Here is a 12,882-nt window from a genome sequence, read left to right as displayed (position 1 = left end):
TTACGAAATGATATTCATTTTCTTTCGTCAGCTGTTGAGTGCTATATACATTAATAAAATTCTGCCACCTTTCACCATTTTATTTCAACAGTGAATTTTTTCACCCAAACTGGTTGTAAAAACTTTATATTCTCCAGTGAAAAACACAACAGTGAAAGGCCACAAGGAAACTGCACTAAAGTGTTTAGTTCACTGTTACAGCACCCAATTTTGTGTACATTTGCTAGGATGAAGATGATGACTATGAAAGCCCCGATGATGACCAGGAAAAGGAAGAGGCTGACTATGAATCACCAACAGAAGAACCTGAGGAAGCAGAACATGACAGTGATGGCTATGAGCCACCTCCATCCAATAATGATGAAGCACACCACAATGTCATATTTCCTGCCAAGTCACTTACAAACAACACAGATTATATAGGTAATCAGTAAATATTAAGTGTTATTAATGATTTTTAAGTGATATTTTCATACATTATCAGGCACATTTTAGGTGACTGGTTAGGGAATATAGAAGGTTTTTCCTTGAAGTCAACAGTGTAGCTCATGAATAAGATTTAGTGACACAGACTTACAACATGTTGGTGGCTTTGTGACTTTTAAAGCTAGATTTTCTACTTCAGACAAGCCCTGCTGGATTAAAGATTAGTTTCATGGGATGTGTGTGTTATTTGGTCTTTGGTTTGAATCCACATGAAGTTAAACATATCTGTGTACTGTATTACCTCTAGTAGTGCAACCTTGAATAGAGCAAGTTGTCACAAGTGTCAACAACTCCAGTAAAAATCGGGGAAAAAAAACCAAAACAAACTAGCAGCTTTCTCTGCCTGTCATGGTTTTTTTTTAATGTTTGATTCTTTAGCAGCCTGCCATTGGGAGTCAAATACAGGAGTACAAAACAGCCAGTCAGACTGGCTGGCGTTTCACACACTTGCTGCACTGTAGTGAATGACAGTAAATAGCGTGGGCCAACAGACTAGCAGATGGAGTCACCTCATCACCAGAGGGACAGATGAGCCCTAACTCCCAATGCAACATTGATCACAAAACAACTATCCATTATATACTAAAACAATGTCTTTATGATCTATTATTTAAGTATGCAGGTTATTGCAAGGGCTTTTTTTCATAAAGATCGAATGAGAATAAAATAACCAGACTGTGTAGTTGTTTAATTTGGGATTTTGGGGTTGCTTTTTTCCAGACAGACCTCCAACAACAAGATCTTCACATCAGCAGCCTCCAGTGCCACCTCAGCGACCTGGCCCATCCCCAGTACCAGCCTCATTTGGGGGAAGAGGTGCTTCTGTATGTTTGTTTCTTAAAATTTCATAGAATCATGGAATGGTTTGGGTTGGCCAGTACCTTCTTAGAAGTCCAAGTGTAATGCCATTTTTATTCAGACACTGTATGTAGAGGAAGAATTTCAGCCATCAAAATTGATTTGAACTCTGTTAAGGCTGGCCATTATTTCATGGAACAATTAAATTTCATGGGATATATATATTAAATTATTTCACAGTACTTGGCTGTTTCTTACACTAAAAGTTTGTACCCACTTGTGAATGCCTCTCCCATATAAATTAGATATGGAATAGATGCCTCTTCGTTTCTTTAGTGAAATTTGTAAAAAGAAAAAAAGGCTAAGTCTTTCCAAGTGATACTTCTAGCAATTACTCAATTGATTTAAGACCGCTTAAAAGTATAGGGGACTTAAATATTTTCCCCTCTTTTTTTGGTACTGTGAATACTTCAAAACTGAAAGCTACTGGCACTATAGGTTGTCAGAACAGACATACATTAGACCTACCCACGTATACAAGTAAAGGTAATTTTAGGATGTGATAGAGGGACTTTTGGTCTGACAAAGTGTCATAGTTCATATATCTATAAACCACACAGGACTTAGGTGTCATGAGTTCTCAAGACTGCTGTCCTAAATTGCTGCTCTACTTTTTTTGGAATAAGAATGAACATTCAAAGGCATTTATCTGGAGAAATCTAGGTTTAGATGCAAACATCTTTTGCAGCTGCTGACAACACAATGCTGTTTGACCCCAGCTGTCCCAGCCACAAAGGACACTCTTTCCTCTTTCTGTCTCAATCAGCAGCACAGACATGATAAATATTTCTCAGCTTCAAATTTACATCCACTAATTTCAATACCAATTTTCAAAACTAACACCTGCTCCATTGCAGAGGCAAAGACATAACAGGATTGTTGAAGCTCATTTCTTTCCTTTGACAATACTCAGGCCCCCCTCAAACGTAACATCCCACTGGAGTATTCCCTGTGAGATGAAACAAACCAAGGCAATCCTGCACGTAACAAAACCCCCGTGTATGTAGGTCATTCTTCAGGGGTGGTAATGGCTCCTATCCTTCCTGTGCTGAGCAGAAACCTATTTTTTGTGCTGTGCCAAAGACAAAGATTGGCAGATATGGTGGGGTGAGGTTAATACGCGAAAATTAAACCAGAAATGTGAAGACACACTCTAACCACATGTAAAATATTTGTTTTAGCTGCCAGCTTTTCCTCCTCCACCAAGCAACGATTTGAGTAGAGAGAGAAATACCAAGCCTTTGAAACGTAAGTACAGTTGGTTTTCTCTTTGTAAAGCTTCTCCCCCGGGCTATATAGCACCTCACTTTTGCCTACATCTCCTCAGTTCCACTCTCTTTTACTATTTATATGGAAGCCTCACTTGTTCACGGCTATGTGAAATAAAGATATATTTACCTATACTAGTAAATTATCTTACACAGCTTTTGTGTTTAGCCCCAGCTCCTTCTATAGACAGAAGCACAAAACCCCCACTGGATCGCCTTGCTCCACCATTTGAAAGAGAAAGCCCAGTATCAGGTCAGTATTTCCTTACGGTAACATCAATGGAGCTTTTTTAATTATTCAAAATGATCAGTTTGAATATCATTCATGCAAAAGAACAAGGCTCAGTCAAACGTATTGTGATCCAATCACATACGAGGTGATCTGTTTACAAATAAATAATGTGAGCACTACTTACAAAGTGAGAGAAATTATATCTAGAAAGTAGCAGCCCTAGTCAGGACTAGTTGAACAGCAAGACATTATGAGATCCCTCTGCAGTAAAGGTTTTGAGTGAATGAACAAGAAAATATTTAGTAGGTTATAAAGAGGAAATTACTTTTGCATACAAAGCTAATGAAACTCTGCACACACTACTCTATGTGATTTGGTACCTAGATCTAAAAAAACGCTGGGTACTGGAAAAAACAGGAAAAAGTAGCATTTGTTTCAGACCTGAAAACCATATTTTATGAAGACTCTAAAGAGACTACTCTATGATTTTTATTTATTATCCAAATGCTTTCATCTGTTATATAATGGCATAAAAGTATCCAGTAATTCAAAGCTGAACCATAGAAAATATGATTGTAAAACATATCACTCTGAAAATCTTAAAATTTTCCTTTAGTAAGAGATATGGCAGTTTTTCCATCTCTTGCAAAACCAAATTTTTTTCTGGCTTACATCTCAGGAAGCTGAGGGTTTCAATCTGCAAAATTAATTTTCAATGCTATTCAAAACTTGTTTGTTTCATAGAAAGTTTAATTAATTATCTTAACTTTCATTTTTTCTAAATGTAAGCTTTTACTATTTTCAGGGAGGAAGCCAGGCTTTCCTGAAAAGGTAATGTCTTTGGTGCTTATTGAGGTTTTTCACCGATTTTGATACACATTCTCTTTAACCATTCCTTGTTGTTTTACAGCCTCTGACTTCACAGCTAAGGTAAGAGTTTTGCCTCTGGAAATGAGGCTTTTGATGCCAGTATTACCCAGCTATTTCTTAATAAGCAGGGGTTTTGCCTTTATTTCATCATCCTGCTCCTGCTTTAGATCCCTGGGGGAACAGCTTGCAATGATGCCGAAACCTCCTGTCCCACCAAGTGACAGATATGAAAGAGGCAATCCACCTCCTTTACGGAAGCAAACCCCTCTAAAGTAAGTGTTCATTTAATTTAAATTTAATAAAGGATAAATTAAATTTAAGAAAAACATGGATAAGCAACACAGCATAGTATAATTTACTGCTACTGCATGACAGCAGTGTCTGCAGACACGAAAGCTTTGCTTTAGGAATCGGCATGGGATGTGCTTTAAGCTACAGAAAAGTGTGAATGCAGAGAGAGCTCTTTCTCCAGCCACCTCTGAAAGGGCTGTTACACAGGGCATGACTCACTTCCAAGTTGGACAAGGAAATGTATATACGATCCATGCTTTTTTTCACCAGATCAAGTTGCTCTAGGGAACATTCTTTCATGAGTTCTATTACTAATTTGTTTGGGATGTTAGAAAAAGAAAGCTTTACTTCCCTGCCATTGATTTTCACTAGCCTGCAAAACTCCTTCTTAATAGCAAACAGCATTCTTTAGCAGAACTATATCAATCTCTAGCATTTTCTCGATAACTTGAGGGCTGAACAGTGTGACTGATCTCAAAACAAAATAAGAAATTAATTGATATTTGCTAATCAACCAGATAATTTATCAGAGAAACAAAGACTGGAAGGCTTATCATGTGCTCCAGCAATGTTTCTAAGTACTATAAACGAGTTCAAGACTGTTTCATCATTGCAAAAATTTTGGTTTAAGCTCTAATCTTATCATCAATTCATCAGACATTTTCCTTGTTGATAGACTCAAGATGGGCTAAAGACTAGCATAGATTATGGCTGAAATTAGAATCTCCAATATTTTTATGAGGAAAAAATGTTTTGCATTCATTGGGTCTGTATAACTTACTATAGTTTCATGTCTGAAAATATGGCCTAATGCACACAAAGTGAATTAGTAATATTCCAGCTACAAAGTATGTTTTGTTTTCTTTGTTTTATTTCAGGCAAGGTTGGCCACCTCACAAAAAATGTGAAGTAAGTATAGTTTCAAAGCAAATATTTAAAGGTATAGGAATGGTAATAAAATTAAATACCTGTATAAAATAATAATTCTGGAAGACGTAAACTCATTTCTTTTATCAGTTATAAAGAAAACTCATGGCTTTTCCATAGCATGTGTTTCTTGTTAAACAGTTCTTCTATGTCAAGCTCAGTTTATTCCCCAAGTACTTTATCTTAGATAACAGGAAGAATAAGGCCAGAATATTTTTAGGACATGTGAGAAGTGATTTTTCTTTCACTGTGTATTGGAGTTTAGGGTTTCTTTTTCAGCTTAAGCTGACCTAAGAATTTCACTTTCAGAGAACTCTGAGGGCTTACATTTACTGAAGGAATGAGGAAAGTTTACATCCACTGAGAGTTTCTGACTACTTTGGGTCAAGATCCATTATGGGACATCTATGTCACAGTTTATTTGTAAATAATAGCTGCACTTTAATGCAAGAAATTTAAAAATTATGTGGCGTGGCATGAAGATAGAAACCCCAGAATTTTAGATGAAAGCGACTATAGATACCAGATTCGTGGTATATGCAAATCTGTAAAATATTCCTAAGAACTGTGTTGTAATATGTCGCTAATGTTTATTTTCTTTTGGCTCCCCAGGAAGAAGAAGACGGTAAGTATTTCTACAGTGATTTTTAAAACTCTAAGTCTGTCTTAGTTCTAAAAAAAAAAAAAATAATGATCAGAGTTGTTTCTTTAGAGCCATTTCAAAAAGGCAGGTGCTGTCTTGACAGGGTGTAGAATACTTATAAAGCACCTCATGCAGATTTATATATCAAGGCTGCAAAACACAGGAAATCAATAGGTAATAGCTTCCTTCAGTCAGCCAGTTACAAGACAGCAGGATTTCTTATTTTGAAATACATTACATTTTAAAGATTTGTGATATACAAACAGCATCAAATGGGTAGGCATGCAAACTTGGTATCCTCCCAGTTTTCAACAAAGTGTTCAGTCAGACCCTGCTGGGTTGTTATTTACTCTAACAAAAACAGAACTTGTTTCATGTAATAATGGCATTTATAAATTACTTCAGAATCCTGGTTCCTAAAATTAAGTTGGTAAAATAGTACCATAAGAGAAACAGAATATTTGGCCAAGTGTCTACAAATTATCACTGCCTCTAAGACCCCATAAAGAACAGGGCTATTTAAGCTGTGCAGAGCACAGTTAATCTGTTCCCCTCTTACCAGTAATTCAGGTCTGAGAACACTGCAGAAAGAAATTGTTCTTTTTTATTTTATACTGTTGTTTATGATGACATGGGAGAAATCTCAGAAAGGAATTAAGTTCAAAAAGGTAACCTCAAATCCACTACTTTGAAGCAACATAACAGAAAACACATGGTTTTGTACCACCTTCAGCTCTAATACAATTAAGGTATCTGAATTGTGGCTTATCCAAAACAGGAGTCAGAAAATGTAAATGTTGCTCAAGCCTGTTCCAGTTTATTTTAAATTTTAATATTTAATTTTAAGTTCTCAGCTAACTATATGAGTTTACAAACCATAACTAACATATCAAGGACTTTTTATAGAATAGTTCACTCCATTATGTTTATCTAATTAAACAGCAGTAATGTGACAGCATTTCTTCATTCTACCTCACTTAAGAATGTCTCAGTAAGTTTTAAGATGCCTTCTCTTTCTCTCCACAGCTGCACCCCAAAGACCAGTGCCACAGATATCTTTGCCCCCATACAGCTCCAATACATTCCCATGCAAATCTGTCAAGCCTCTGCCTAAGCCAGGATCCAACAGCATGCCTGGTGCAGAAAGGTTTGTCTCACTCATTGTGCCATTCCTTTGGAATCTCAACCTCTTTGCAGTTTAGCAAATAATAGTATGCACATGGCTACAGGGTTTTCAGGCTAACACAAGATAACTACTTGTAGTAGTCCATAATTTTTCAAGCTATACCCTTGCCCCACTATATGCTAATATGTATTACTCCTACTATCCAGGAGAATCCTTCATATAATTGAAGCTCTATACTCAGTGAAGCAGATAGTGTACATCAGGCAACCAAGAAAAAATGTAAATATCTCAGTTTTACGTCAAAGAAGTATTTTAGGGCCTACATGGTACAATGCTTCCATTTTGAGACATCTTTCCCATTACCTGCACGATCCATAAGAATGATATACCCTTTAAGGAAGGGATTATCTTCTGCAACGCTATGCAGGATGAAGGTCAAAGAGTTTCTTCTTTAAAAGGATTCTGCACACTCTAGGAGCCTAAGTGCTAGAGCTGTGACTAATTGCTTCAAAACTTAAACAACCCCACAACCTTAGTCCTCTAAATTTAAATATAAAATAATTTCACCACCCTTCTACTAATTTTTACTCTAATGGTTAATAACTCCTACTTAAAATTGCGAACTTTACTTCAACTATTATTTTTTTCTAGCTTCAACTTCCAAATATTAGATTGTTATGTCTTCGTTTGCTGGATGGAAGAGCCCTTAATCAAAATTTTATTTCTGATGTAGTGTGCAACAGACTTAGCCTTTCATGAGTTAGAGCGGGCTCCTTCAGTCTAAATCTGAAGTTCATTTTCTAATCTCTGTATTTTTTTAATGGGTCTCTGATAAATTCCTCCCACTTACCATCATCCTCTGGAACTGCTGACACCCAGCAGAACAAATATTGCAGTAGCAATAGCAAGGTCATATGCAAATATGAACTATTCCTATGATGAACACTTCTGCTTATATTCAAACAGCATTGCCAAATTTTGCTCTAGCAGAGGCCCTCGTTTGGCTGATTCTCTCTCATGAATCAAGCTGTGATAGGGTGTTTTGTTCTGCAAACAAAATTAACATATTCATCCCAGAGCTCTTTGTACAGTCCATTTAAGCAGAAGAGAAATATGAACTGTAAAGGAAAATCATGCAGGCAGTTTGTTCTCAATTAGGTACAGAAATTAAAAAAAAATAAAAATCAAAGATTGGGAATCTTCAGTTTGAGTAATTTTGGATGTGGGTTTTGAGATCAGGCCATAAAAGAAAATGATAGATTTCTAACAAAAAAAAAAAAACAAACCATAAAAGAAAAAAAAAACACTGGAGAGAAAGCATAGGCACTTGGAAGTGTTATGCACGGAAGCTGTGGGTACGAGCTCTGTGCCACTGTCAGCTCATAGCTCACACAGAGTGGCTGAGATGGGGAGGGACCTCTGGACATCATCTGGTCCCAGCCCCCTGCTCAAGCACGGTCACCTAGCACAGGCTGCCCAGCACCGTGTCGAGACAGCTTTTCAATATCTCCAAGAACAGAGACTCCACCACCCTTCATGGTAACCTGCTCCTGTGCTCAGCTGCCCTCACAGTAAAAAAGCATCCCCTGATGTTCAGAGGGACCCCTCTGTGTTTCGGTTTGTGCCCACTGCCTCTGGCCCTGTCAGTGGGCATCGCAGCAAAGAGCCTGGCCCTCTGGAGCTTCAGGTATTGATACAGTCCCTTCTGAGCCTTCTTTTTCCTGGGCTACACAGTCCCAGCTCCCTCATCCTTTACTCATGTGAGATGTTCCAGTTCCTTATCACGTTAGTAGTCTTTTACTGGACTGTCTCCAGTAGCTCCATATCCACAGTTGCAACATTAATAATGAGAAACTGCATGGTCATCAACAATGTTATAGAAGCCACAAGAAAAATGACTCTTCAAGTGGAACTCCACAGAAAGAAACGTTTAGCAAGGTGTTGCCTGTGCTTCCTGCTTTAGGGAAATAAAGTCATCATTCCCATGAAAGCTCAACAAGCTGAATGAGTTTTCTGAATTGATCCTGATACAGAAGAATTGGGGGCCCATTAGTGATTGCCTTTACCTTATTCCCAGATACTGAGCTGCAAGTAAACTTAATGGTGGATCTGCTTACAAAAAAGAAAGAAAGAAAACAAAACAAAAAAAAAAGAAAAGAGAAGGCTATCCTCATCCTGCATAGGTCTCAAGAGCCTCTCATATTCTGCAAAACAGGCACAAAGTCCAGATCAGTTCTTCAGAGCCAAGAAATCTTGTATAGCAGTCTTGCATTTATACTGACTACTATTTTTTTTTTAACAGTGCTAGAAACCTGCCTTCAAGTGGCTCACTACCACCACGCTTACATATAGGTTTGTATCTTGCATTCCTGCATTTTTTATACAAAAAATGATTGAAGGTTAAAAGGTGGTTTCAGTGCAGTTAATATAATATTTTTTTTTCCTATGGATGCTAGAAAATTATCAAGTTCCTGAAAGGCAGCTTGTGTAACTTAGTCTGAATGTAAGATTTTTTTTCCCCATAAAGTTTGGGCTTACTGCCTAGTTAAACCATTATCAAAACTTCATGTAATCATCTTTTTCAATATAACTAACACTACTGAGAGCTCAGCAACATCAGCTGCAAGTCACTGCGGTATACTAATATTCTCAAAAAAGAGAGAAAACACTTTCCATGTGAAATATGCTGCATATTTATCCTGTAATAACAAGTAAAAAATAAAGGAAGCTTAGAAATCAACTGCTTTTCAAATATTTTTTTTATATGGTGACAGCTGCCAATGTTTTACAGTGAAATTTTTTACTTTCTACATGCTAAGAAGTTAAGGGATGCAGTTAACATCACTTCTAACTGTCTAAAGGAACCGGATATGCTCTCAACTGAGTAACTATGGTACAGAAGCTAAAAAGATGTAACCTCTTTTTCAAGTTCATCCGATTTTTAGGAAAACTGAACTGCAAAAGTTCAGTTAAAGTCCCTGTGCACGAGGGGTGAGTTTATGTGAAGAACTTGGTTCTCATATAGTCGCCTAAATCTGATTTCAAATCAATTCAAAATGTCTCAGTATCAGAGTGATATAAATTCTTCATGCCTCATAAACTCAAGATTGTAGACTATATGACTCCACAGATGAAATTATTTTCCTAATTTTAACATTTTTTCTACTTTTATATCTTTGAAGGCAACAACAGCAGATCTCCTTCAAGAGGCACAGGTGATGTAAGACCTCCGTTGCCAATTCCCAGCAGACACACTGTTCACCAAATAAATATGGAGGGCGAAGAGGTACAAAACAAACATTAATCATAACTGTTAAACCCAGCAAATTTTCTGATTTTGAGGGAAAACATTTTTCAAAGTTGTTTTTTCTAATTAGTAGTCACTGTCATGATGTTAGTAAGCACTTTCAGACTTTCAGTTTCTTTCTCTGTGTCAAACTTTAGTGCCCTATTTTGTCTTCACCAAGAAAAAAAAAATAGCAAAACCCCAGTAGAACAAAATAAGAAAAATACTTGTTTGCTGGATTATGTGGTTTGCATAACTGCCTTCAAGTAGCATTACATATTCAGTTCTCCTTCCACAAAACCTTGGTGAGTAAAGAATTCACACCCTTTATGTGCATTTTGGTTTCATACTTCTTTACAGCAAGTTTAGAGCAAACCACTCCTGGTGATAACACTCCTGGGCAACCATACATGGCATATTCACAGGGTCTGCATTATTGTCTCAGAGGTAGTCAAAAAAGGAAAAACAAAATGAAATCATTAAAAAAAAACCAATCACAACCAGAGAAACAAAGGATGCTAGTGTCCCATGCAGACAAAAGAGAAAATGTCACTTAAAATCTATTTTTTACTTATTTACGAAAAGTATTTGGAAATATCTGTTTTCCTAGCTTACCTGAAGGCATAATATAGCTAGGTCTGTAATATTTTAAAATTCATCAAAGTAAGAAGATTATTATAAAATTATGTAGTGGAACTTATTATATATATACTAGTATGATCCCTGGTGCTCATACCTTCAGAGATTCTGCACATAAACACAAATATCCCTCACATTCAAATTTCTCTCTACTTATTTGTATGTTGCTAACATGACAAGCTGATTCATTGGCAGCTGACTTTCTCACAAAACCCCACAGGACTCCCTAAATGATGAATGGTACGTTGCTTACGTTAGCCGGACAGAAGCAGAAGCAGCTCTTCGAAAAATAAACAAGGTACTCTTTAAATTGTTGTTTTTTATTTAAATTTAATTTTAATTTTAAATGTTAAAAAAAAGTTTAAAAAAAAATTAAATTTAAATTCTCACTACCTCCTAGCTAGATGTCCTTGCAGTCATACGGGAAGAGTGAAGGCACCCATGTAGATGTTTAGAGTGGAAGATTCGTCTTGAATAGCTTTACCTGGATAAAAACTCCACACCTAGTTTAAACCAGCCACAAAGGCTGTTGTTTTTCATAGTCCAAGATAACAAACTACGTGTCTCCAGAAAGCAGTTTCACCTCACCTCTCGAAGGAGGATTACTTGTTTTCTGGAACTAGTTCTTAGTCACCATTGAGGAATTTTTTGCACACTCCAAGTTTTAGATAGCTTGAATTAGATGAATCCCACCCTCTTCTAGGCCATACTTACCAGCAAAATGAAGTACAGATTCAAACAGATGAAACCCACGCTTACCTGTGCACGTGGAGATAAACCAGGCTGTATTCCAGCACGGTGGAAACGTGTTTACTCTGTGGTGTGTCACAGCACATGTCATGAGCTGAGGATGACGCGTACAGCATTGCAGTGACTTGTACTAAGGTCCAGCTTATGAGACCACATTCAATGCCTTTAAGAAAGGGTGTTTCAATGAAAGACTTGTTAAAACAGATCTGAAATTAAGAAAAGCAGAGAGAGAGAGAATATTACTGCCTTTACCAAAATTACACAGACACTATCATTATTTGAGACTGTCTGTGAATAGATCACATAAGAACCTTGATTGGCACTTACCAGAAATGAACTTCTCTTCTGGCTGAAATGATGTAAGATTTTGCCTTTGACATTTTATTTCCTCCTTTAATGGAATCTCTCCCTCACAGAACACCATTCCTCCCTTCCCTAAAAATCGGCGTTTGTATCAGACCAGAAAGTTTTAAGTAGCAAACTGAAAGATAAAACATTTGAGAAATGACCTAAACTCTTTAACAGTGCAGCTTCTTTTACCAGGAGGAAAGAGATTTCAGAAAGAAAAAAAACCCCAACACTTAAAAGCATGAGTGCTCTAGTTAAGGTTGTTACGCTGACCAAATCCAGAAGTGATGTATATTTCTCATCTTTTGTTTTTTCATCAGGATGGAACATTCTTGGTAAGAGACAGTTCAAGAAAAACTGCTACTCATCCATATGTACTAATGGTGTTGTACAGAGATAAAGTATACAACATCCAGATTCGTTACCAGGAGCAAAACCACGTATATTTGTTAGGAACCGGCTTAAAAGGAAAAGAGGTACTATGTTTGTTTTTTCACAGTACTCCCCTTCATCTTAAGGTATTTCCTGCCTCATTCCTAAGTGTCAGGCTGCTTAACCTGGCAGCTGGTTTACTCCAATGAATTCTGCTTATTGTCCCGGAGCTATTCCTGATAGAATACGTTACTGCTGAAAGTAAAATCAGATTCACCTGTTTGTGCTCAAGGAATGAGGGATAGCCTTAGAATACAGCTATTAGAAATCCAGATACCTGGTTAGAGAATGTTTATTTACCACTAATATATCAGATAAAAGAAATACACAGGTGGGAGCAAATCTGTATCTGCCAAATTTACCGCTTTGCTCCTGGACTGCTGATTTACTTACATCCCGCACTACTGCATTGGATTCACTGGCACCAGACTGACGGGTCAGCACATGTATTGCAGTTCTGATCGAGTCAGAACTCTCTGAATTGATCAGCCAACATTTTGAATGTTCAAATGCAATCATCATGTCAGGCAGAATGACAACATCATGTATTAAACAGGCCAAGAGTGCATTAATTAATTATACAAAGTTGCAGTAGGTTGTACACACACTAGATTAAGTTACTGAGCTACAGGTTATGGCAGGAACAAAACCAGCTTATCAGACAGTATCTAGTGGACCTTATAAGACTGCTAAATATTTAGAGTTTAAAAAAAACCTTCTTGTTTT

General features: G+C 37.1%; 1 protein-coding gene across 3 annotated transcripts in view; it reads left to right on the top strand.

Moving 5' to 3' along the window:
• Positions 1–12,882, top strand: part of LCP2 (lymphocyte cytosolic protein 2) — a 31,580-nt gene that overhangs the window by 17,846 nt on the left and 852 nt on the right. For all 3 annotated transcript variants that reach the window (XM_037397850.1, XM_037397849.1, XM_037397848.1), the window contains 14 exons: positions 228–423; positions 1,207–1,310; positions 2,526–2,592; positions 2,782–2,865; positions 3,650–3,675; positions 3,755–3,774; positions 3,882–3,986; positions 4,884–4,914; positions 5,545–5,557; positions 6,602–6,722; positions 9,004–9,053; positions 9,884–9,987; positions 10,847–10,924; positions 12,045–12,200. In XM_037397850.1, the coding sequence (XP_037253747.1) occupies positions 228–423; positions 1,207–1,310; positions 2,526–2,592; positions 2,782–2,865; positions 3,650–3,675; positions 3,755–3,774; positions 3,882–3,986; positions 4,884–4,914; positions 5,545–5,557; positions 6,602–6,722; positions 9,004–9,053; positions 9,884–9,987; positions 10,847–10,924; positions 12,045–12,200 (1,155 nt within the window). The remainder of the gene's footprint in view (positions 1–227; positions 424–1,206; positions 1,311–2,525; positions 2,593–2,781; positions 2,866–3,649; positions 3,676–3,754; positions 3,775–3,881; positions 3,987–4,883; positions 4,915–5,544; positions 5,558–6,601; positions 6,723–9,003; positions 9,054–9,883; positions 9,988–10,846; positions 10,925–12,044; positions 12,201–12,882) is intronic.

This window comes from Falco rusticolus, chromosome 8 (genome assembly GCF_015220075.1).
Source record: "Falco rusticolus isolate bFalRus1 chromosome 8, bFalRus1.pri, whole genome shotgun sequence".
NCBI lineage: Eukaryota > Metazoa > Chordata > Aves > Falconiformes > Falconidae > Falco > Falco rusticolus.
This window is presented reverse-complemented; position numbering and strand designations above follow the sequence as displayed.